Here is a 24,906-nt window from a genome sequence, read left to right as displayed (position 1 = left end):
CGCCGCTGCTCTCCCGCCCTCGCTCCCTTCCCGTCCCAAATGCTCCGGGGCGTCGGCGGCTCCGCGGACCGAGCCAGGGGCGCGGGGGCCCAGGCTGAGAACGGGCTCGGCCACCGTGCGCTTGGGGTTTCCTTTCCTCTCCTCCGGGCTCATGTTTCCGTGCCCTTTCCAACCCTCCCGACCCTGAGCATCGTCACGGTGCCCGCAGGCAGGTCCGACTCTCCCATGCCGCCTGCCGCTCAGGTCCGCAGCCGGGGCTGCACCTATCTCAGGCGCCCCGAGGCGGGTAGGTTTTCCCGGCAAGCGGCTCCCTCCCCACCCCTGTACTCAGCCAGGTTCCCGGAAGCTGACTTTCCAGAGGCTTCTGCGGAAGGGCTCTCCCTTCTTTTCAGATAGCTGAGGAAACGGACCCGGTGAGTGAAACTCAGAGAAGCCACGGACTCGCCGAATTCTCCTCGCAGGGTCATTTGCCCCGTAGTGTCACCAACTTTTAAGTGGTAGGGACTAGGGGTGGGGTGACACCAGGGGCTTCCTCATCCGTTCCCCTGGCTTCCCTCCTGCCGCCAGCTTTCCTGCTCTTCAATTACTGAGGAGCTGCAGGGGCGGCAGTTCGGTTTAAGGGCGAGGGTGAGGCGAGGCGAGGCGAGGGCTTCTTACTCAGGCCTCTGCCCAGAAGCAGGAGGGCATAGGTGGGAAGCCTGTGCGCACCGGGTGGCACGTCAACTCCCACCTCCCACCCCGGAGCATGTCTTTCCCTACCCCTCGCCCTCTCCCACTCCTCCACTTCCAGATTCTCTTGAGTAAAAATATTTGAGCGCTGGACAAAGTCTTTCACAAATAAGCCAAGGGCACAGTTAACAGCTCTCCTTCCCTTGTAAACAGTTTTATTCGTTTTTAAGAATCATGCAGCAATCCATAAATATTGCATCCTCGATGTCCCCACTGTAGTGTGCCCGTGAGTGTACTCCAGGGAGCGAGAGGGTACACGGATGGCACCAACAGTACACACACACTCACACACACCAGGTGTGCAGGTCCTAAAGCGAAGTGATCGACCAGCATGCCGAGTTCAGGCGGGCAGGACACTAACTCTCCCCGGGTGAGACGGCTCAAAGTGTGTGGGTCTGTGCCCAGGAGATGCCCCAATGTGGGCCTAAACTCTGGCGGGTGGAACTGGGTGAGGAAGGGAAAAAGGCTCTGTGAGGCCGGGATCACCACACCACCTGGAGGCCACTGGAGAGCTCAGCCCTCTGACCGGAGTCAGCGGGAGAAGCCGCAGGCCTCCAGGTGTTCTGTGCCCCCTAGTGAAGAGCCAGGTCCCGTCCCATTCTCTCTGGGTCAATTGCTCGGAACATGACTGTCTCCAGATGATTGATCGGGGCAGTAGGGTTGGCAGCTGCCCTGTTCCCTGATCAGGCTGACTAAAGACAGCTCCCTTGGTTGGGATAGTTCTGCTTGCCTAAGAGCCAAATAAGAACAAAGAGGGGGGAGGAGAGAGAGAGAGAGATGGAAGGATCAGTCTGAGAAACAGGAGTGAAAGGGCGGTTTCTAACCCAGGCCTGTCTTCATTATGGAACCAAGGCCTTGAAGAATCTCTGCGAGCCTCTTGCTGGGGGAAGAGCCAGCATGTGCTATGAGGAAGGGCACAGGCAGGTCCTCCTCAGAAGAGGGTGATAATGGCTACTCTGAGGGTTCCCGGCCACTGTGGCTACTGTTTACCTGCATCTCCTTCATCTCTGGTGACACCACACTGTGAATATGACCTGCCAGGAGGGGAGGGGAGCTGTGTGCCACCCCCCCAGGCGGAGGGAAGTCCCCCATTCCCTGGGGCTGAAACTTCAAGGAAATCAGGAAGTGGGGTTATTGCTCGGATCTCAAACACAAAAGGGGCCTTAAGAATGTTGGGGGAAAGAAAGGATAAGGAGTGGGGCCTGAAGCAGCAGAGTCCACAGCAGGACCTTGGAGAGGGGGACAGGGGACTCAGGACAGAAGCTTCTCTTCAGGCTTGGTTCCTGTCACGTCTGTCAGGGCAACAGGCCTTCCCCCAACCAGGGCAGGACCTGAGCTACAACCACTAGGCCCGGCAAGGGTAACCACCGCCTGACGGTACAAAGAAGCCACACAGAAGGTGCGAAGGATTCCCTGGGCACTGGGCTCTCTTTGGGGTGCCGGAAACAGCCCTGAAAAACTCTGTCAGGGTAACAATTCCAAATATGAAGATAGGCCATCACGATGGGCAGAGCCGAAGGCCCCACCACATCTCAGCCTCACGAATGGCTGTATCTGACCTTGCTTCCCGATCTCATGCTCCACGGAAAGACCACCTTTCCCAAAGCCAGTCGACAGCCCATCTGTCCAAGAACTAGGCGGAACCCACTGGCGACACCAGTGCTGAGAGAGGAAGAACTCCCACCAGCTTACAGCCTGGCCTTGCTGCTTCAGCCTTTTGTCCACATGCCTTCCCCCAGGCTGAGGGTGGGGGGCACGGGATTTGAACATATCTCTAAAGAGCCTGGGGAAGGAGTACCTCCCCATCTCCCCACCCCCCAGCCAGGCTCAGCAGATCTGGAAGGCCGGGGAGGAAAACCCGTGGGGTGGGGAGGCCCCCATCCCCGCTAGCCCCAGCTCGCAGCGTGCTCTGCCACTTCCCTTAGGCCTCCTGGGCACCAATTTGAGAATCGCTGTTCCACCCCCTCCCTCAGCTATTTAACTACTAACAAGAAGGGGTGGAGACAGGGACAACAGGTATAAGAATGTCACCTGACGGGGTGCAGTGATGAAATGTGAGAATATAGGACAGCTAACACAGTGCCTGGCACATAGAGGTGGCCGATAATGTGCTCTTTGAAAAGTCACCTGAGGATGGCGTCCCAGGCCTTCATGAATGCACCTGACCATAAATAACCCTCCTAATGTAATCACGTAACCGGAGGATTCTCAGATCTGAGGCCTCCTTCCTAAGCAGACAGACACACGAGGCCCAGGACACTAGCTCTGTGACCAGAAGCAAGAACTGTTTTCCAGTCAACCTTTTGGTTGCCACTGTTTCTCATCTGTGAGAAAGGAGCTCCTAATGCTTTCTGAGGGAAACTTGGCTTAGAGTGAAAACTGGCTTTCCCTTCTCACAGGAGCCACCCCCCAACCCTACCCCAAAGTGGAGGGTTCAAATTGCTTATGATGTTCCAGAGACCAGAAAATGCCAGATGGGTGTTTGTAATGAAGCTGCCAAAACTCCAGGTCCTCTTGGTTTGCCCCCTAAAGAGAAAAAGATGAGAAAAACCAGCCTGTGGACCTGGGCTCCGCCTGCACATCAAGATAGGGTGGCCACATCCCAGAGAGTCTCTGCAAAGGGTCTCATGAGCTGCAGTTCATGGAGAGGCTCCAGCCCACAAGAAGAGAGGAGGCTTCTAGTTCCTTCTGGGAGGGGAGGGGTCATGGTTCTGGAGGAGACCGGACTGGGAGCAGGAGCAGGTGGACCTCCACGTCCAGCTTTCATCTGGATGCAGTCTTCATGGTCTCGCTGAGGACGCCCAGGAGGCCAGCAGTCCAGAGAGGCCAGGATGGAAGGTGCGGGCAGGAGGGAGCCCAGGTGCACGGGCTGGGGCTCTCAGACGGCCAAAGGACCCCACACGCAGGGCCTGTCCTCGGGGTCGTCCAGGCTGCCGGATGATAAGCGCCGGCGCTGTGTGTTCCGACGACTGACAACGTTGTCATCGGCCTGCCAGGTGCCTGGAGAGGAGAGAAGGAAGCGTATGGGAGCCGATGGGTCCAGATGGCCTCTCCAGCAGGACAGCCCAGGAATTGGGCACGGAGGCTAGCAGGATGCGTGTTAGCTGAAACTCCCATGTGTGTGCGGGCCACAGTGAGGGAGAGAGAACCGGGCGCAGTGGGCGCCTTGGGGGCAGGGGACGGCTCCTGTCCTCATGCGCTAGGTACAGTCACGGCCGCCGTGGAGACTACTGACGGAGAGGAACATGCAGGGTAACTCTTGTTCTGTGAACTTGCCCTGCGATCCACTTCTCTGTGTTTATTTGTTTTGAAGTTTGTCTGCATGTTATGGTGGACAGGACAAAGAAACCAGGTCTAGCTGAGGTTTTCGCAGGAAGCAGTGGAGGGGAGTGAGAAGAGCGTGTTAATGTGGGTCCGGTGTCAGTGTTTGCTGTGGGGGCTGGGGCGGGGCAGGAAGGGGCTGGTAGCCCAGCAGGGTGCCAGGGACAGAAAGGCAAGGGGGGAGCTGGTGTGATGCCGGCAGCACCCCTCTTGCACACCTGCTGCTCTTCATCCCCTCCTGCCCCGAGCTGCCCGCTGAGGTCACCATCAACCCTGGAAGACAGCAGCCCAAGAGCCCTGGGATGCCCCAGGCAGCACCCATTAAACTTCTCGTCCTCCCCCAGATCCGCCGCCGCTCCTGCACGAGCACGGAGCACCGGCTGCTGGGGCCGGAATGCCGTTTGGCTCCCCTGTGCTTGGTGCTTTGGATTTAATCCCTCGCTGCCTCCCGTTCATCCGCCTGTGGTCAGAAAACCCGGGCTTCACTCCCAGGTCCTGACTGACTGGCTGCGCGCTCCTGGGCAGCTCACGTCCCCGGGAACCGTGGTTCTCCCACCCATCAAATGGGGGCCGAGTGCTCTCCTCCCAGGACTGACTCGCAGGGTGTGCCCAACAACTAGCCCCCGTGCGTTGTTCAGGCCACCCTTCTCTCTCCAGGGGTCTCCCCTCAACTGTCCTCCTGGCCCAGACCAGCTCATCCAATCCGTTCCCTCCAGGGCAGCGCGAACCTCCCCCACAGACAGAGGCTCCGGGTGAAGACCTCACTCCACGGGGCCCCGCGGCCCTCCCCGCAGCCTTCCCCTCCCCGTGGCCCGCTTTCATGAGGCCCCCCAGCCCGGTGAGGCGGGCTTGCTCCACGGTGCCCCCCAGCCTGTCCCGATGCTGCAGTGCGCATGTCACACTGCCTCTCTCACTGCGAAGGAACCAGGAACCCCTGCCCTCTCCCTGGGCAGGCCTGGCCCCTCGGACGACTCAGGAGGGGGACAGACCGGGCTGCCCGGCTGCACAGGGAGGGTCCGAGGCTCACTGCGCTCATGTTCGAGGGGGCTGTGCTCCAACGTCCGGGGTCAGCCTCATGCTAGGGCCAGCCCGAGACCCTCTAATGGTCCAAACGCTAGGATTAAGTGGGTATAAACTGCTTACTTCCCATAAGGGTCCTGGCATGATAATCCATCCTTAGGCTCTAATAGTCTGTGGAGGTGGCCCCAGGGAAGAGAAGTGGGCAAAACAGAACATTCGTAGGTATCTCTCACACCCAGATGGAATTTGGAGGTTTCTCTTCCCTGGAGTCTGGGATATGGGTCAAAAGTGCTTTCTCCTCTAAGGGTGGGACTCAAGTGTGACAGGACGAAGAGAAGGCAAGATCGCCCTTTAGGTTAGGAACCCCCAAAATGCAATGAGTTGTTCGTTCACTTATAGAATTTGGTAGATCTCATACCTAGTCCTCAATGTTTATGGGGCAGGACTCCGGAACGGCGGCTGTTTGGTGGGAGAGACCAAAAGCAAACGGTGAACAAGAGAGAAGACACGCACGCACGCACACATCACAATCCACGTCGCCGCCGCCGACCAGCACGCCACGAGACGCCGACCGATGGGCTGTCCTGACTCAGTTCACGTGAGGCCCTGCTACCAACTCCACCACTCGAGAACCCTCAGCCAGGGTGGAGAACCGTTCCTCCGGAACAGCCTCAAGACTCAGAGCTCACGCATCTGTGCTCCCTGGCTTCTTGGCTCACTCGGTGGCAAGGGGGAGGTCGAGCAGCGGTAATGAGGTGCCCTGCCCCCGGCAAGGGGGCTGATGGGCCCTCAGCAAAGCCCTGCTGCTGCTGCCGGCCGCCACGTCCAGCCCTCCAGCCACACATCCGGAGGTGGTGACTGAACTGGAGACGGATCAAGGTGCCTTCCCTTGGACTCCCATCTACAGTAGGAGAAATGGGAGAGCAGAGAGACCTCTAGAGGTAGACTTGGGGAGCATATTTAGGGGAATTCCGCACACCCTTTTCCTGCCTCTACCAAGCTCGATGTAAGCGCTAGAATAGTCTGATTGTCTCAAAGAGTTTCCAGTGGAAAGAGAAACCGAATTCAGATTTTCCCTTCATGTCTATGAAGCGTAAACTTTCCTAGCAGCAGATCCGCCTCGGGTTACGGGCTTGAAGAGAGGCGTGAGCTGAACTGCAGGTTTCTGTAGGTACTGTTAGGTTTCATGGGTAATGTCCACTCCTGCACAATGAGGTCATTTAAAAATATATTTCTATTTCCACCAACAAACCCAAATGATTTTTGCTTCCCCCCCCCCCCATCACATACACTACGCAGAACCTGTTCACAGACTCATCACTGGTCCCCTGGTCACTCTGCTGCCACCTGCGTGATAGTCCACCCAACTCCCTGGAACCACATCTACTCAGCCTGGCGTCACGACTCTAACCTGCTCACCACCTGCATCCGTCAACTTCGACTTCCTCCCTTTGAGACCTTGGAGAACAATCTCAGAACACGCCACCCCCTTGGTCTTGGGGCCCAAGAAGGCTCAGAAGCTTCTTAGGGGAAGAAGGGCTGGCAGGACACAGGTGCCCTCTCAGTGACACTCCCATGAGTGTGATGAGAGTGGTGAGGATGGGGACCCGCGTAGTCTTTGTCATCAGCTCGGTCTCCCGGCAGAGCGCGTGTGAGCATGGGGAGGGCGGCATGTGGCACAGGGGAGAGTGTGGGATGCTCCCCGTGGCCCTGCTTCTCCTCAGCCCTCCGTGAAGGGAGCGGCGCCACTTGGAGGGAAACAACACTCAAGCAGAGACCAAGTGCCTGAGAAGTTGTCCTGACGGCCGCAGAACATGGAGCCGAGTCAGCCCGCGGGTGTCTCAGTCACAGGATGGAAGTTTGAGCTTACAGCTGAGCGTGAAGAGGCCTATTTATTCCACGGGACTATCAAAGTGGCTACTCCTGCCACTAACCCAACAGAGGCTTCTGGAGAGTTCCCCGTCCCGTTGCTACCAGTGTGGTGCTAAGACCAGAAGCAGACAAACCTTTTACCAAGAAAGCAGACGTGCTTTCCCTCTCCCGCAAGAGCCCTTGGGACCTCTGGGGAGGGTACAAGGGGACACTCAAGTGCTTCTACCTGAGTCGCTCTCCCGACAGGCGTCACAGGCATTGGGTTGCACGACTGGCCTGGACTGTGGACCTAGTTTCATCTCAGCCCATTGGCTGAGAGCACCGTAAGGAACCCCAGGGGTTCCCTCCTCTTCCTGCAAGCAATCCCGTAAGTGGAATAAATATCACCAAGCAGGCTGGCCGGAGGGGGTCAGGAGGAGGAGGAAGCAGAAGGAACAAGCTCCATTTCCACCAGCACGGTTGGCTAAAACTGTTCCCAGCAGCTCCCTCTGACCAAATCCTCTGACCAGTGGGTGGGGGCGCCCCTCGAGGGAGGCAGGAGCCTAGCCAAAGGATGGCTGCTATGGAGCGGCCACAGACACAGGGCAGAGAGGACAGAGATGTCATCTTTCCCGACTAATGACACAGGAAAGCCAAATCAAATCCTCCTCATTACGCCTGCCACAGAAGCATCCCCGTATTTCGTGGAGCAGGGATTAATATACCTTTGCAAATATTTTTTCTCAGAGAACCTATCGAATGCAGGCCCTTGCCAGTCAGGACTGGCAACGTAAGCAGGAGCCTCTGGGACGTGCGCACGCCCGGCAAGCGCGGTGTTGGACACAGCGTGGCCAGGGGGCAGGGACAGGGCTGGCGCAGTGAACATGAACTTCCACACGAAGGCTACGTAACAGAAATGAGCTTCAAAAGAAACAAACCAGACAGACAGATTTACGTTTGGCAAAAAGACGTGAAAAACAAATGGACAGACGGAAGCGAGGTAAGGAGTGGGAAGGCAGGAGGTGACGTGTGCCCGGGCCCCACAGCTCCAGTCCAGGCCTGACTGGGTCCACGCTCCCTCCTCCGCCGGCAGGCGGGAGAAGCAGCAGGATTGACATGGCATCTTTTGGCCTCAGGGAACGTGAAGCGTCCTGGGCAGTATCTTCAGGACACACTAAATAGAAAACAACCAGAGAGAGGCCTTTGAAAGGCTGGAGAAAGCATGTTCTGGGAATTACGGCTTCCTGGCCACCAGCCTGTGTGGGGCCGGGCATGCGAGGCCCGGTGTCTCTCACGGGCTGACGGACAGCGGCCGCCATAGGAGGCTGCGCTGCTCCAACGCCTCTAGACGCTTCGCTGAGCGAGTAAAGCACTGGACCCGTGATGTGACGTGGCTGTCCTGAAGTTCAAGTAAGTCTTCGTTTCAGGGGATGTCGAAGAGCTTACAAACACCACAACATGGAGGGTGATCTCTGCCGTGAAATCAGGAGGCCGGTTTTGACCTCGTCCACCTGGGCAAGACTTGGCTTCAGGGAAGCGGTTCATGGAGTCCCCGAGTGAGCACACAGACTAGAAGGAGGTGAGGGCTCACGGTGTGACTAGCACGGTTCCTGCGTAAGAAGTCATCCCAGGTTCGGCTTAGTATCAGGAGAAGGGACAAGGGGCATGTGGATAGCCCTGGCCAAATTTAAAGTTAGGGCTCCAGGGAGCACAGTCACCCTCGACCCCTGACCTCTCCTCTGGGATCCAAGTCTAATAGGCACAATGAGACTGGTAACCCAAAGCTCACTGGCTCAGAGAGCCACGTGCTAATCGAAACCACATCAGCTTTCCAATTCCTCCCTGTTCCTAACGAAACAAACTCCTTCCGAGGAGCAAGGGATCGGATGATCGGATCCCCTTTTCAAGGACTCAGGCTAGCTTTCCAAGACCTTCTCAGAGAGGCAGGGTCTGCCTCAGACTTCCTGTTGATGAAAACAAGACCAGGCCACCTGCCGTGGGACCCCCAGGATCGGGGTGGAGGGCTGTGGTCAGGCCAATTCAGAAGGAGAGGGGGTTTTACTCCTGTCTTTCTGTCCTAACAGTCTTGCTCAGAGCAGGGTCTGCTCTGAGCACAAAGTTCAAGGACTCTCCTGAGGCCTCCTCACTTCCTTCCAGCATCTGGCTTCCAGCATCCTAGCACGGCCCAGGACTTCTTGCTGGAAGGGCAGGGCAGGAGCTGGGTGTCCCAGGGTGAGAGCAGGGGTGCGAGCAGGGGAGCGTCTCCCACCAAGTTCATGTCCAGCAGACGGCCACTCACCGGGTAAGCAGACCTCAGGGCACAGCTTATTGTCCAGTGCTTTCACGCTGGCGATGCCAAAGTCATTGTTATTGTCACACTCCATACCTAGAAATGCGCATGTCCTCTGGCCTGTAACGGAGTTAACGCAGTTAGAGAGGGCCTGGCTGTATTTTTTCTCTGCTTTGCTGTCCTTAAAAAAAAGTCTTAAGGATGGAGACAAAAAAAATCAAATCATATGTTAAAAAAAAGACAGTAATTAAGTGGGTAAAGAGTGGACAATAAAGGAATCAAACTCTGTGGGCCTGTCTGTGTTTTGGCTCTGTCCTGCCCTGTCTCCCGAACTGGCCCCTTCCCAGCCGGTGTGGAGACCACTGGGGAGGGCTGTGGGATGTGGGCTCCACAGAGAGCCGCACGGGGGCGTGGAGAGAGGCTGCCCCCGCTCTTGCCTGTGTCTGTTGGGGCGCATCGGTGTTTATGACCACAAGGCTCTGTAAGATGATAAATACATAAAACAAAAACTAAAGGTCGCAGGTTCCATAATTTTGCATATTAGTCAGGATCACCACATTCACAAAATTATGTTTTATTTTCCTATGAAACTTAGTTTGTTATTTTGAGTGTGTTTTAAGGGTCTGAGCAGAAACGTACGGACGTGTAAAGGGAAGGGGAAGGTTTCAGATGTTATTTTTTCTAGCTTCCCCCACGCCTCCGGTTTTCTCTTGATGAAAGGGAGAGGAAAAAACATAAATCCATCGTGTGGGCTATGGAATGTCAGGCGGAAACCGCCCGCCACCCGGCATTTTTCAGAAGCGAACATTCTAGGGGGGGGAAGCGATGGCAGAGGGTGACTTGGGAACCCCGAGCACTGAAGGCATCCACCGAGTCGATGAAGCGCCCGACCCTGTCTTGGGCTGGCGTGCAAGTGCGGCGGAGGCACAGCCTTGGCGGCCAGGCCCTCCTTTGGGGCGACTGGCTCAGGCGGAGTGGTCAGGCCAGCATGCACACCCCTGGACCCCCCAAGCAATGGCCAACGCTAAAGCAGAAGCAACTAGGATGACATCTGTCCAGGCTGGGGTCCGGGTCTGCTTTGGAAGTGCCCCCTTCTGCAGCAGGCCCCTCAGAGCAGCCCAGGGCACAAATGTTGGCTCCCGGAGCTGGCGGAATTCCATTCCCAGGGGAATTCTCCCAGCCCCACCTCCTCTTCCCACTTCCTTGCTCTGTAGACCATTCCTTCTCTCCCAGCCTTCCTGGACACAAAATGCTTCCATCTGAGGATATAATGCAGGCCTGAGTAAAGCCTACCAATACTTGCCCACACTGAGCTGCTGGTGTCAGACTCTTTCTCACACCTTCTCTGTGCCCGCTGGCCCCTCAGGTCCCTCTGCTACCGCAACGTCGGCCAGCTTCTTCACTAAAGCAAGACCAAACCAACTGCCTAACAGTCCTTTCTCCCAAGTGGAGGGCCGCCAGAGCAGCTCTGTGGGGCTCGGCCGAAAAGCGGAAGTGGCGAGGGAGGTGATGGGGCTGCCCAAGAAGCTTCAGAACCTAGTCCCCGCAAATACAGAGTTCCCATGTCCTTTCTGCAGCAGCTCTGTCCTGACGCCCTTGGTGCTGAGGCCTGGAAAGAGCCAAGAAGACCGCCGCGGTCCTCAAACACCCTGTTGGCTCTGATATTTCATCAATAAGACAAGCTTTCCCCAAGAGCCGCACAACTGAGGAGAGCCGCCGAGTCCTACCAGTGCCCCTTTCTGTACCCTTTAAAGAAGACCCAGGAAAGAAATCTAATAAGAGGGAGCAAAAGACCAGGTCTTTTACCATCTTCTTGTGTGGGCGATCCGTCCTCTTCCTCTATGACATCATTTCCCTAGGACAGAAGGAAGGCGCTATGAGTCTATAATAGCAGTAAAATGAATATATTGATCAGCTGAAGACAGAAGTAACTGGCCTAATGGTATCTCACTGCAGGGCCCTCATCAACAGTATACATCTCCCATCATGTCTGAGGAACCTAGGAGCCTGGGCAGAGACAGATTTTGTTTGGGAAAGGCATGGTCTGCCCGTGGGGACCAGGTCTGAGGCCCGTTACAGATGGACCCAGGGAATGTCAGGAAGAACCTTGGTAACAGTTTAGCTCATACTGTCTCTTGAAGGTGGAAATAAATGCTGTCAAATGAAAAAGCAAATAGTAAGATCCTAAAACTTCCAGAAATTCCTGAGGACCCCAAGCCGTATCCGGATACTCCTGTGAGAGCATCTGGCTCAAGAAAAAGTTCTAGTGACCTCACTGTGACCTGGGTGTTTCAGCACTTCCTGAACACCTCTGTCAGGGCATTCTGTGCTGAATTGTAATCCTGTCCCCACCACCTGCCATGGGGCTCCTGGATGAGTACATAGTTGATTTAGTTTTTTGTAGTCTCTATACCCAACATGGGGCTCGAACTTATGACCCTGAGATCAAGAGTTGCTGAGCCAGCCAGGCACCTCTGGATGAGGATATATAGTTGGGGGTGGAGGGGATGGGGGAGGCTAAAACCAGGTCACTGGGGTCTTTATGTCTTCCAGTGCCAGGAGGTGCCTGCGACACAGTCATTCTGGGTAAATACTAAGTGAACGAAGGACGAACACATCCTCAGGTCTAGGGTCTGGCCGGGAAGGGTTCCCTCCAGGACTCACCCCACGCCTCTTACACAGCGACCAGTGCGCTGAGCTAAGTAAGGGACAGTCCACTGACCAGCGTGGCTGCTCTTCCCTCTACACCACTCCCACCCCTAACTGAGCCAGATATGCCACCTCAGAAGGTTTCTTCCAGAACAGCCCCCATCCTACTGCATCCCCCGCCAGCGCCAACAGTCCCTCTGATGGGAGGGAGCCCTGCTGCCTGCCATCGGCGGTACCTCGGCGTCCTGCTCTTCAGCGGCGAGGCCGACGAAGTTGCTGTCTGGAGATGAGGACGGCATCACCTGCCAAAGAGCGACAGACATCAAGGCACAGATGCCACGGTTCTCCTACCCCGCCCGCAGGGCCGTGGACTGAAACCAAGTCCTCGGGGCGGAAGTGACACCAGATGGAAGAATCAGGCGTGGGGGTCTTTGATTCCATGGCCCTACCTTGCTGTCCATGGCACTCCTTCCCAGCACAGCGGGCGACTGGCAGGCATCCCTGGCAGACCCTGGCCTGAGCTACTCTGGACGCGTGTGCAGAGCACAGAGCAGCAAAGATGCTCCCCGGGCTCCTCCCTTACCTCTCCTTCTTCTGAGGGCGCCCCGCTGGCGGCCCGGGGCGAAGGGAGAGCCTCTCCCTCTTCCTCAGTGCCCGGGGCGATGTAGGAGCCGGACATGGAGGAGACCGTGTCGGTGCTGATCTGGGAGTGCTGGCTCTGGGAGGACACCATGGACATGACCGACTGGGCCAGACTGCTGCTGGCAGGGTCTGTAGAGACAGGGGTGGAAGGAAGGAGACTGGAGGTCAGGCACGGCTTCTGGTTGCTGACTGAGGAGCCGAGCGGCCTCCCGGTGCTCGCGCGGCCAGTGGGGGACCACGGTGGCCTTGCCACACCCTTGCCCACAAAGGTGTAGGTTTCAGGTGTTCCGAGGTTCTGCTCCTTCACATTTTCGAGCTCAGAACTCAACCCAGGGAGCAAGGATCCGCTTGTCCCTGACTCAGCGTTCAAGGAGCCCATGATGGCAGGGCCGGGGGTGAGATGAGCCCTCCCCGCAGCTGTCAGCAGGACCCCCCGGCCTCTGAGAGGGGCCTGGTTTTCATGCAGCTTAGGTATCAACCTGCCGGCCCTGAGGCCCTCTGGAGGGGCTGTCAGGAGCGCCGAGGACTGGGCTGAGAAGAAGAACGTGCAATTACTCCCACTCCCTCGTGTACCTTCTGGGGAGGAGATCGTGGAAGAGAGAGGCGTCCCTGTGCAAGACGACTGGTCAATAGCTCCCGAGGATGACAGGGTAAGATTCTCACTTTCTGGGGTTACACCACATTCCTGGGGGGAAAGAGAGGAAGCGTGTGAGGGCCAGGGGCCCGGGGAAGGAGGGGGACACCGGGAGGCCCGAGGGCCCCAGCGTCAGGAGACTACGTGCAGAGCAGGGGCGGTTTTTCTTTTGTCCTCACTCCCCTGCAGCCCTGGGCTGGAAGGGCTGCCTCCCAGGGGAGATGCCAACTTCAGTCAGCACACCCTGCCTGGGGCTCAGCATCTGCTCGGGCCATGCAAAGACTGGAGCTCAGGTGACACAGGTCACCCAGCAGCTGTGACACGGGAACACCCGGGTTTCCCAGGATTAGAAACCGCTTTCCTTCTGAAGGAGAACACAAAACCAGCAGAGGCCTCACTACCTGCGAGGTGGCCCCACTTGGATATCGGGTTAGTTCTAGCTCTACCGACCTCACACAAATGCTACCTTTGCCTCCTGACCCACTCCTGACACCCAGCTACCAGCCACCTGGGCCAGTACCCTCACCCCGTCCCAGGCACATGGGGATTCTGTCCCCATCCCCTTTTCTCCACGAGTTCTGTGTTTTTTTTGTTTTTTAAAGTAGGCTCCATGCCCAACATGGGGCTCGAACTCACGACCCTGAGATCAAGTGTCACGAGCTCCACCAACTGAGCCAGCCAGGCACCCGAAGGAGTTCTGTTTTTCCTGGAGTTCAGGCACTCTGTCCTGCCTGAGCCAGGGAGTCCTCCCGAGGGCTCCGCTGCTCTCTGGGAGCCTGGTCTGCAGCTGCAGAGGGGGGCCTTTGTGGGCCACGCTCTCACGTAACCCTGGCTTGCTCAGCACCCCAGCTTTGGCTCTGGGCGTTTGCATGGACTGCCCCACCAACTGGAATGCTTCTCTTGCCTTTCTCTACGAGTCTAAAAAAATGCCAAGATCCAGCTCACATGATTCCTCCAGCACACTTCCCTGGTCTTCTCCACTTAACATAATCTCTTGTGTCTCTGCCACAGGACAGTACTGTCCCTGTTATGGGGGGAGATCTCTATAGTTAAGATTCATTCATTCTCTATAGCTAGGATTCATTCATTCAGGGGCACCTGGGTGGCTCAGGCAGTTAGGCATCCGACTCTTGGTTTCAGGTCAGGTCATGATCTCATGGGCCGTGGAATGGGTGCCGTGTCAGGCTCCACGCTCAGCAGGGAGTCTGCTCGAGATTCTCTCCCTCGGCTCCTCCTCCTACTTGAACACATGCACCCGCTCTCTCTGTCTCTCTCACAAGTAAATAAATAAATCTTGAAAGCAAAAGCATCATTCATCCACCCAAAAAATATGTACTGAACAACTATGTGCGAGATGTAGCACCGTAACCTGTGTGCATGTCCGGTCCCCAGCTAGACCCCGAGCACCCAAGGTCAGGGGCCACTTTATCCTCTTTGATTGTTGCAGTTTCCCCAGCTCACTGCCGTATAGACAGCAGGTGTCATACGCCTGCTAAACAGAGCCCGCGGCGCTCACGGGCAGCACTGCATCGGGCTCCCAGCGCCCCTGTGCCGGGCTCTTCGGCCGCTGTCCCTATGCCTAGAACCTGATTTCCTCAGACATTTGCACACACTTTCTCATGTCCTTCATTCTCCGTCCACAGACTACCCCTTAAAGACAGCAACCCCCACCTCTAGCCTCGAGCTCCCTCTCTCCCCATCTGATCCACAGCACCGTCTGACACAGTCAGTTTTTACTGCCTGGGGGTCCATCCCAACCCCAATATCAAGACTCTCAGTGCCACAAAGGTGAGGACTTTTGTCATCTCCATATTGCTATTGTTCCAGGCACGTAACACAGGCTCAATACATCGTTGAAAGAATAAGTGGAAAGAAACCTTGGCTGCTGTCTCAAAGAGTGTTCCAAGGTGCCTGAGGAGTGAATGAAAGTGGATGGACCTGGAGAGGCCGGTGGGACGAAAGCACCTGCAGGCCAACGTCCAAGAAACGGAGAATGAGATTACCTCTTCCAGATGCTGGGCTGACGGCCGCTGAGAGAGCTGGGTCTCTGAGTCGCTGCAAGAACGCTCATCTTCCTCTTCATGCAGCACGGAAGAGTTCTGGGAAACAGACCTGCAGAAGTCCGGAGAGGAGCTCCTGAAGCCAGCACCCGCATGAAAAACAGACTGGCCTGCACTCCCGTTAGCCGGACTCCACAGGAAGAAGAGGGCCCAGAGGGGAAGCGGAGGGAAACCCAGATCTTAAGGAAAAGGACGGAGGTGGGAAAGACCACTCAGGAGGGACTGAGAGCTCTTCTGGGTGTCAGAAAATCTCCGCTTTACCTTTAACTCCTTCAATAACTTGTGTCTGAGCCGGGGAAAAACCACTGACATTTTTAGGATCTCAATATTTTTATCTATAAAATGTGCTCTTTGACTCTGCCACAGAAGGCTTCTCATGGCTGTGCCCAGTCGGGTTTAAATGCTGAAGAGGTACAGAAACAGATCACAGTTCCCTCCAGTCTTTAGACTAAGCGATGCTCCCCGTGGGAGTATCAATGACCCTAGGGATGTCCTCTTCCCCATACCCCAGCTGCCCACCAAAAACACACGAGATTTGCCTGTCTGGATTCTCCTAAGTCCCCACCTGCCGCCTTACTTCTGCCCCCTAAGGAGTGAGATAACCTTCTACCAGAGTGTTAGCCCCACGTCTCCCGTGCAGCGAAGAGCTCTGGGAACAGCCCAAAGGGTCTACACTGCCCCGGGGACCCAGGACGTGAGCTAGTACTGAGGAGGGGAAAGATGCAATGAAGGCCTATCAGCAGGGACCCTAGGGTCAACACTGTTGAGCACCAACCACTCACTTGGAGAGACTCTTTTTGAGCTTGATCCCTTGGCTGCTGCAGTCAGACAGGCGGTCGAGCGGGGAGAGCGTCCTGACAGGGGGCAGGTGGCCATCGCTGCCGTAGGAGGGCAGCATTCCTGACAGGTGGCCATCTCCAAGCACGTGGAGGGCAGGGACCGCTGGGGATGGGGTGAGGGGCCCATTGAGGGCTTCCAGAAGAGACACCACTTCATAGCCAGGTGGAATGTTCTCTGAGGACTAGGGGAATCAGAGGCAGGTTGAAAAATTAATTAAGTACTCTTTGTTTTATGGCAGGATCATGTTTCTTGCTCTACACTGAAAAAATGTTTTCTTTTACATCTGGTCTGGCAAGAAGAGCTTCTGCAGAAGAGGCTAAAGAAAGATAAAATGTCACAGAAACCCATATTCCTAGATTCCACTTGTAGATTAACTTTTCGGTAATGTTTATTTTTTAAATTATAATGGAAATATATGTGCATTATAGGAAATTTGGAAAACATATAAAGGTAAAAAAAAAAAAGGTGGTGGTGGGGGGACGTATCAGTAATCAAATCGCCCAAAATAAAACTTTTATTACCATTCTGGTATATTTTCTTCCAATTCTTTTTCTCTGTATGGTTTACACAGTTACACTCTGTAAATAACAATTTTATATCCCGCTTATGTCAGCAAACATAAATATTTCCCTTCATATACGTCCCCTTTTCACAGAGTCTACGTTTCCTACCCCTTCTACTCATGCTGGGGATTTAGCTGTGTCCAACATTTCCTACTGTAAACCACTTTTTGAGGAACACCCCTGTGCACAAATCTTTATTTTTTTGAAGATCCAATTGGTTTTATTAAGCGAGCAATTAGAGAGATGTTCCCACAAACCTCTTTTTTTTTTTTCCAGATTGTTTTCTTGGTATTAAATTCTGAATCTTAGACTACCAGATAGAAATGTTTTTAAGGCTCTTGATGCATACAGCTATTCTGTTTTGTTTCTTCGATGATCCTTCCAGTCGCACTCCTATAAGCGGTACAGAGAGCCTACTTTAACTGCTTCTCTGCCAGCATGGAGTCTTTCTCCTTTTTTAAAGATGTAATTAATTAATTTAAATGGTTTTCTTTCTTTCTTTCTTTCTTTCTTTCTTTCTTTCTTTCTTTCTTTCTTTCTTTCTTTCGGATTTTATTTATTTATTTGACAGAGAGAGTGAGAGAGAGAGAGAGAGAGCACAAGCAGGGGGAGCAGCAGGCAGGGGGAGAGAGAGAAGCAGACTCCCCGCTGAGCAGGGAGCCCGATGTGGGGCTCGATCCCAGGACCCTGGGATCATGACCTGACCCGAAGGCAGATGCTTAACTGACTGAGCCACCCAGGTGCCCCTTACTTATCTATTTATTTATTTATTTGAGAGTGCACACAAGTGCATGTGGGGTGCAAGCGAGCACGGGGAGGAGCAGAGGGGGAAGGAGAAGGAAAGAGAATCTGAAGCAGACTCTTTCCTCACTCAGCACTGAGTTCAATGCGGGCTCAGTCTCAGGACTGTAAGCTCTTGACCTGAAACAAATGCTTAACCCCACTTGACTGACTGTGCCCCCCAGGTGCCCCCCATGGAGTCTCTTTCAAAAAGCTTTCGAATCTGAAAGGTGAAAAATGGTATCTCATTTTGATTTGAATATTGTGGATATTTAATGTGGTTAACTTAAAAAAAAAAAAGATGCTTAACCAGCTAAGCATCCTCTTCTGAGAATTTTATTTTTTTTTACTTTAATTTTAATTTTTTTTCCTCTTCTGAGAATTTTAAAAAATATCCTTTGTCCGTTTATTTTGTTTGATTTATAGGAGCCATGGCAAATATATTAGGCTTCTCTCTGATAGAAATGTTGTGAAGACATTAAATGATTCATTGTTTGATTTTTAATTGTAATCCTTTACACATCTTCTCACATCTGAGCTTTTAATTTTTTTATGTGGTAAAATCTACACTTTCCTGTAGCATTCCTCTGCTTTTAAGCTTAGAGAGTCCTCTCCCATTCAAAGTCAACTAAAGAATCAGCTAGAATGTATTCTCAGTCTTTAATGTTTGGTTTGCTTTGGTTTGCTTTAATATAGTTAACTAGTTACTCTGTCTGGAATTCATTTGTTAATCTGGTAAGGACTGAAGTGCTAAGCTGATTTTTCCTCCCTAAATAGCTAACTAATTATCCTAATACCACGTACTGGAGGGTGGCTCTCCTCCACTCGTGTGTGAATGTGGAGACGGCCTCTGCTAGGACCACACAGCTCTGAGGCTGCGCTCGCGCGCCAGCTACTTGCACCGTGACACGGAAGTGAAGTATGCCATCCACTTGGCTCCCAGGTGCTGGAGCCATGGAACGGGATAAAGAAAAACAGTCACCTCCTTGGAGGCCCCAGATAAACCTAGTAAATTGTATTCAAATGCAAAACAATCATGCCCTTGTTCCTGCTTAGGGGGAGCTCCCGACTGGGGTGCGGCTGCAAGCCGACCAGGCACGGTAAATATTAACTGGATGCCGAGTTCCCAGGGAGGAAAAGGGGGATTTAACGATCAGTATCCAATTTTCCGTTGTAATACTGGTTGGTTTTAATACAACGTGACCTCAGCCAGCTTACTAAATACTGCAGTGTGCCAAGGTTTAATTACTTGTTGCAAAGTCAGGTAAAGAAGGATGAAAGGTGCAAAGAGCCAGCAAGGAGACCAGAACGCTCGCTTCCCGGGTGGTCCTGGTGCCCAGCCCCACTCACCGAATGCTCTTCTGAGTCAGACGTCTGGGACGAGATGATGGGGTTAAAGCTGGTGGGGGACAAGGGGCCCAATTTTTTCCTCATGGCCCGGATCTGAAGCAGCGCCCGGAAGGCTAGAAGGAAACAGGCTGTCGTCAGCCACCCTGATGCAGGAGTCAGGATGAACAGGAGCCCGGGCAGAAACCCCAGTGCCCCCTCCCAGCGGCGGTCAGTTTGCAGAGCCTGCTGTCTGGTCTCGGCTTACGGCTCTGGGACTCACGCAGTCGGCAGATGGGGCAGTTGTTGGCCTGGTAGCGAAGGGTGTCGGCACACGTGTTACACAGGCAAAGGTGGCGACAGGGCAGAATCAAGGTGTCCCGGACATCTGAGAGACACACCACACACTCAGCACTGTTATCGCTTACTTCGTCCTCAGCCACCTGTCCCAGGAGACAGAAACGTAGCCAGTGACACAAAGACCTTCGTGTCCTGTTTTCTTTACAAGCAGCTTGCCTGAAGAGCTGAGACGAGTAAGAACAAAATCTTACATTGACTCTGGACTTTATAGTTCAGCAAGTGCCTTCGCTTACTGGGTTTCACTTATTTTCGGAGCTGTTTCTCTCTAGCCATCCTAGGGGCTCAGACTGTCGGGCTGGAGAGGTTAGGAGACCACACAGGGAAGGGCGGGGGCCATGTGGGACACTGGGGGGTAGCCAGGTCACTGAGTGGCCAGAGCTCTGCAGAGGAACTCATCCAAACCTGCTGATGCTTTTCATTTCCAAGGTGATATAAGCAAACACCCTCCTCGGACCAGACTGATTTCAGAGTTCGGCACGCTACATACCTATAGCCTAGCTTTATCAGAGCATTTCTCCCTTTGCCTCCTGGGAAAAGTACATTCAGAATTTTGCACAGAACTTGCCTTAGAATCTTGTGTGTTGTACTTGTTTTCGATTCCATAGATCTCCTGAAGGAGGTAGCTGACCCCATCTACCTGGAGAGCAAACAGCAAAGTTCAACGGCAGGCTGGCTCCACGGAGAGAAGGGGGAACTCGCCCCTCAACCTTCTCTGGTAACCAAGGACTACTGATTCACAATGAAAAAAATCAAAGGCCTAGACAAGCAAAGGATGCTTTTATTTACTTATGTTTTTCTCTTTGCCAGGGAAAAGAAAATCAAATGTTTAATTCATCCACCATTATGCCCAACAGGGAACATGAAAGTTCACGAAGGCGACGCTAACGCGTGTGCTGCAGCTCACTGCTGCAGACAGTCAGGAAAGCAGAGTTAAGCAAAGCACAGACTAGCAAAAGGGTGGAAGGATATGCATCGAAATAAAAGCATTAGCTAGTAATAGAAGTGACATGTAGGCATCATAAAAATAAAGGAATGCAGAGGTGCCTGGGTGGCGCAGTCAGTTAAGCATCCGCCTCTTGGTTTTGGCTCAGGTCATGATCTCAGGGTGGCAAGACCGAGCTCTGCATGGGGCTCTGTGCTGAGCACAAAGTCTGCTGAAGTTTCTCTCTCCCTCCCCACCTCACACCCTCTCTCTCTAAAATAAATAAATCTTTTTTAAAAAGGATTTTATTTTTCTAAAGATGAATTTATTTAATTAGAGAGAGAGAGAGCGTACAAGCAGGGAGGGGTAGAGGGAAAGGGAGAGGGAGACTCTCCACCAGACTCCCTGTTGAGCATGGAGCCCAATGTGGGGTTCAGTCCCACGACCCTGAGATCATGACCTGAGCTGAAATCCAGAGTCGGATGCTTAACCCACTGAGCCACTCTGGCACCCCATAAATAAATAAATCTTAGAAAAAAATAATAAAGGAATGGAACAGAGAAAGAAAGAGAGGAGAAACAGGCAAGGGGTGGAGCGGAAGGGAAAACATGAGAAGAGAGACAGAGAGACAGTAGGACCTTGAAGGGAGGCCGATTGAGGCCCTGTACCTGCATGAGCCACCTGCCACCCACATGGCCAATGAGCCTCTGGGCCCTATTCCTTAAAACCTCAACTTCCATGCCCACTTCCCCTAGCCTGAGCCATGTTAGTGCCAAAGCAGGCCCTTCCCTTGTTTCTCTATGTGAGCTCACTCCTCCCTCTGCTTCACCTCTGTCCCACTGATCCCCTCCTCTAAGACCTAGCCAGTCGCTGACTTCATAACCCACTCTCCAGTTTGACAGAGTCTTTTGCTAATGTCAAGCTACCAATAGGAAAATAGATAAACCATTTACCTTGAGCTACCCTAGCCTTTCCATCCTCCCTAGATGTCCTGGAGAATGAGGCCTTCCCATGAGACAACTCACCAAGGCCTGGCCTTCCCAGGCAGTACCTTGGGCTCAGGATCTGTTTTCTCCTCTGCCTTTTAAAACTTGTTTCAACCTACTGATTCATTAAATTGGAAAGGATATTATCAACAAATTTATACTCAGGTGTTACTGACTGCTATTGACCTCATGAAGAGGGGAGAACACTTAACCCCCAACAATGAATAGTGCAGAATTTCAGACATCTATCACCCATCTGCAGGGGGGCCTGCCAATGCCCCTGGAACCACTCTCCCCTCCTCACTGTCTCTGTCTCTGCTCCCATTCTGGCAAAAGTGGAAAAGAATGTGCTGGCACCCGGCGGGGGTTAGGAGCAGATGTACGTGTAACTTGCCGGTCATTCTGGAAGGGGCAGATGGCCAGTAAACTCGGGATATTAGAAAAGCAGTGGTGGGATGAATTAAGCCAAGGGCCCTAATTGGCTCTGAATTGGACCCCAACACTTTATCCTTTAGCTTGGAAGGTCTCTCACCCTGGCATTTTGAATAAAAAGAGCTCTCCCTAAGCCTAATGTCAAGAGACAAATCTTGTCCTTTCACTTCTCAAGTCCTTGCTCAGATAATGGCCGCCTTACCACCAACAATTCTGGAACAATAAAGACACCCAAGATCAATATTCCTTTCAGGCCACCCAAGGAGTTTCTAACACACAAAAGTACTCCCTTTTTACTTTTCTTTGATTAAAAAAAGAGGGGGGGAAGAAGGGTGCCTAGCAAAAGAGAAAAAAAGAGAAGGAGAGAGAGATGAAAAGAAAAAAGGGTGGGGGACACCAAGGACCCCTGGCCATCAAATACTTACCACTTGTTTCTGTTTGAGGGGCTTGACGCAGAAAGTCCCATCCGTGTGCTGGAATGAAAGAGGACAGTTATGACCTGGAAGGAGGGCAAGAAGGCACCAGGTGTTCTTGGTTACTGCTCTCGATTATACATGCGTGTGATTACAGACGCCTCACCCCCGCAGGGCCTTCCAAGTATCCAATCTGACCTTCCCATTTTAAGAAAAGGGAACGGAGGCCTCGGGAGCTGCAGGTCATGCAGCAAGCTGGCAGCAGGGCTGGAACTAGACCCCAGGGTAGCACCCAGTGTGGGGCTCCTTCGGCTCGACCACAGCTTCCGAGCCGGACCCATCCTGCTGCTTCAGGCAGCCGGCAGACAGGGCTGCCCGCGACCCCGCACGAAAGCCAGGTAAACACAACAAAGTGAGGCCCTACTCACCTTTTCGAAAGTGCCCAGCAGTACATGGCAATGGCCAAAATACTCTGAAAAGAGAAAGGCACATGGATGAGGAAGAAAGCCCAACAACACACTTTGATGCCCATCTACCTTCCCCGATTCCCCGCAACTGGCAAACCAATGCTCTAGGCCATGAGGCGAAAGGGCGCATTCTGTAACCCAGTGCTGCTCTCGTCCGCCTGAGGAGCGCACGGGGACACAGAGACCGCCTGCCTGATGCCCGTGGAGAGGGCGTGCTGTTCGTGCACGAAAAAGAGCAGGGCGCACAGTGAAAGAAGAAAGTGCCCATTACCGTCTCCTTCATCCACCACGGCGTGGACCACTAAAGGGTAAACCTCTCGGTCCAGATCGAAGCCAAGCTAAAGGGAGAGAAAAGGGAACATGTTGAAATGGCACAGTAATTCATTAGGGAGGGAGGTGTCGTCAAGAAGCATTAGCTTCGGGCGCCTGTGTGGCTCAGTCGGTTAAGCGTCTGCCTTTGGCTCAGGTCATGATCCCAGGGTCCTGGGATCGAGCCCTGAGTCGGGCTCCCTGCTCAGCAAGGAGCCTGCTTCTCCCTCTGCCCCTCCCCTTGCTCGTGCTCTCTCTCCCCCTCTCTGTCAAAAAACTAAATAAAATCTCAAAAAAAAAGAAGCATTAACTTCATCTCTGCTCTGGTTCATCAACCTCGTGACCCCCTAAGTCTGTTCCATGGAAGGCCACTGTTTGTCTCTAAAGCCTCGTGGCTATAAAGCCCTCTAACTTGCAGGTTCTTTTCTTTGAGCGCGGCTTTCTCCAAGTATCCGAGGTGAATGGGCTACTTTGGAACAGAGAACTTAATGGCATTCGGTGTATCATTAGGGCATGAAGGAGTCACAGGGTTGAAGGACGGCGTGGCCTCCGAGCATCCGGGCAGCCTGGGCACCGCTGGCCGCAGTCCTGACGAGGCCCTAGGCCCCTCTGGGTCCACGTGAGGAACCTGCCCTTCGCCCGGCAGCCTGTCGCCTGGTCCAGAGGCAGCTCACCTCCTCCTCCGCCCACTCGGAGGGGTCCACGGTGTGGGAAGGCAGGCAGAACTGCTGACACACGCCCCGCTTGTAATGCACCGTCTCCGACTGCAGGCTGTTGTCTTTGGGGATGTAGCTGTCGAGCAAAGAGGGAAGCAAAGCGAAAGTCAGAATCTAGCCCAGACGGAGGGGCCGTTTCCCCTGTCCCATGTCTGGTCTCAACGTCAACAGGTACAGAAAAGAAAAGGAGAGAAAATATTTCCTTAATAAACCGTTTCCTTTGCTCTTGCTTGGTCACGCTGCTGAACTTATCCATTGAACCCACCCATCCACAGAAAGGTAGCTTAACTGATGTTTAACAGCATCTTGATGAAACGAAAGTTTCCGCTGCCACATGCCACTGCACACGGTGGCACAATGTGCAGGGAAAAGCTAAAGAGGTGGGGCTCTGGGGAAGAAAATCCAAATTCCGGAGCCAGATCTCGCCTGGCGGTTGCAAAAGGTTTCCTTCCATGGGCGAGTGCGGAAGGCGAGAACACCGCCCATCTGGGAAGGACACAGCTCACTTGGTCTCTCGTTCTCACCTGGCAATCCCATTCTGGAACTCTTCCGTGGCCTGATAGTAGATGGTGATGGCCACCCGAGCATCAGTGTCAAAGGTGAACTCCACGTTGTAGTGGACTTTAGCTCTGCCGGCCTCTTCTCCAGGGGTCTTCACCTCCTCTGCACACCTGGAAAACCACAAAGACTCAGCATTTTGGGGATGGCAAATCAGTATTTTTAAATTTATCTTTTTTTTTTTTTTTAAACTTAATACACTGTGAGCTTCTCTCTATGGCCATAGACTTAGGCCTACGTCTTTATTCTGAATGACGGCTCATGCCCACTACGGGGGGGCATTTCGGTGGTGTCTGCTACTTCACAGTGCTACGGTGAACACTTGGGCATTGGCCAGACCTTTTTTTTTTTTTTTTAGGTTTTTACTGTAATCGAAGTTACTACCCATAGTTTACGTAGTTTCCACAAGGCTTGTCACAAAAGCAGCAGGCCCCACCCCTTCCCCTTCCTCCTCTTCAGAGAGGATCTCTGCCTCTTCTAGCTGATCATTTTGTCATTTACCTGCATGTTTCTATAGAACATGCTTGCATGACTCTTGACTTTTCAGTTTCAGGCATCATCCATGGCCTTCCTTCCATGGGAGCCAGGATTTCTTTCTCTTTCCTTGCGCTGCCCCATATGAGTACGCCTGCCCCTCAGTGTGTACGTCATGCTTCTGGAAGCTCAGCACCTTCCTGTCTGCATTACTGATTATATGAACATGACTCCAGCTTCGCCACAGAGTAATCGTTGATCATTTGTCTTTTCCTGCATCATTTTTTCCTCAGAGACAGTGTTTCTCTCTTTGGACGAGGGCCTGGGGGCAGAATGTATGAGGCGAGCAGGCTGGAGGGTTCAACATCCAGTGTACCTAAATTCACTTAACCCCCATTTTTAGTACTGAATTCAACCTTAGCTGTGCCTGGGTCCCCTGAGTCCAGAGTCTCTGTTTTAACTTTTCCATTGAGAATGGTCTGCCAGCCTTCCGCCGGGGTGTGGGGAGGGCAGCTCTGGCTGTGCGGCATAAAGGAGGGGATCTGACGGCCTCTTCAGCAGGCT

The 24,906-nt window shown here is 53.5% G+C and overlaps 1 protein-coding gene across 3 annotated transcripts in view; it reads right to left on the bottom strand.

The window, feature by feature from the left end:
• Positions 1 to 862: 862 nt before the first annotated feature.
• RNF157 (ring finger protein 157) overlaps positions 863 to 24,906 on the bottom strand; it is a 73,007-nt gene continuing 48,963 nt past the window's right edge. For 2 of the 3 annotated variants that reach the window (XM_045813824.2, XM_087854083.1), the window contains exons 4-19: positions 23,835 to 23,981; positions 23,269 to 23,386; positions 22,557 to 22,623; positions 22,247 to 22,290; positions 21,831 to 21,878; positions 19,631 to 19,702; positions 18,989 to 19,148; positions 18,730 to 18,842; positions 15,979 to 16,217; positions 15,140 to 15,248; positions 13,076 to 13,187; positions 12,444 to 12,631; positions 12,097 to 12,162; positions 11,018 to 11,066; positions 9,221 to 9,331; positions 863 to 3,729 (exon numbers count right to left, since the gene is read on the bottom strand). In XM_045813824.2, the coding sequence (XP_045669780.1) occupies positions 3,608 to 3,729; positions 9,221 to 9,331; positions 11,018 to 11,066; positions 12,097 to 12,162; positions 12,444 to 12,631; positions 13,076 to 13,187; positions 15,140 to 15,248; positions 15,979 to 16,217; positions 18,730 to 18,842; positions 18,989 to 19,148; positions 19,631 to 19,702; positions 21,831 to 21,878; positions 22,247 to 22,290; positions 22,557 to 22,623; positions 23,269 to 23,386; positions 23,835 to 23,981 (1,765 nt within the window). In that variant the 3' untranslated portion in view covers positions 863 to 3,607. Of the gene's footprint in view, positions 3,730 to 5,488; positions 5,530 to 9,220; positions 9,332 to 11,017; positions 11,067 to 12,096; positions 12,163 to 12,443; positions 12,632 to 13,075; positions 13,188 to 15,139; positions 15,249 to 15,978; positions 16,218 to 18,729; positions 18,843 to 18,988; positions 19,149 to 19,630; positions 19,703 to 21,830; positions 21,879 to 22,246; positions 22,291 to 22,556; positions 22,624 to 23,268; positions 23,387 to 23,834; positions 23,982 to 24,906 lie in introns of all 3 variants that reach the window. The other variant, XM_087854082.1, reaches the window with a different exon arrangement.

This window comes from Ursus americanus, chromosome 23 (genome assembly GCF_024610735.1).
Source record: "Ursus americanus isolate L20-20 chromosome 23, mUrsAme1.1.p, whole genome shotgun sequence".
Classification (NCBI taxonomy): Eukaryota; Metazoa; Chordata; class Mammalia; order Carnivora; family Ursidae; genus Ursus; species Ursus americanus.
Note: the sequence above shows the minus strand (reverse complement) of the source record. Positions and strands in the feature narration are given on the sequence as shown.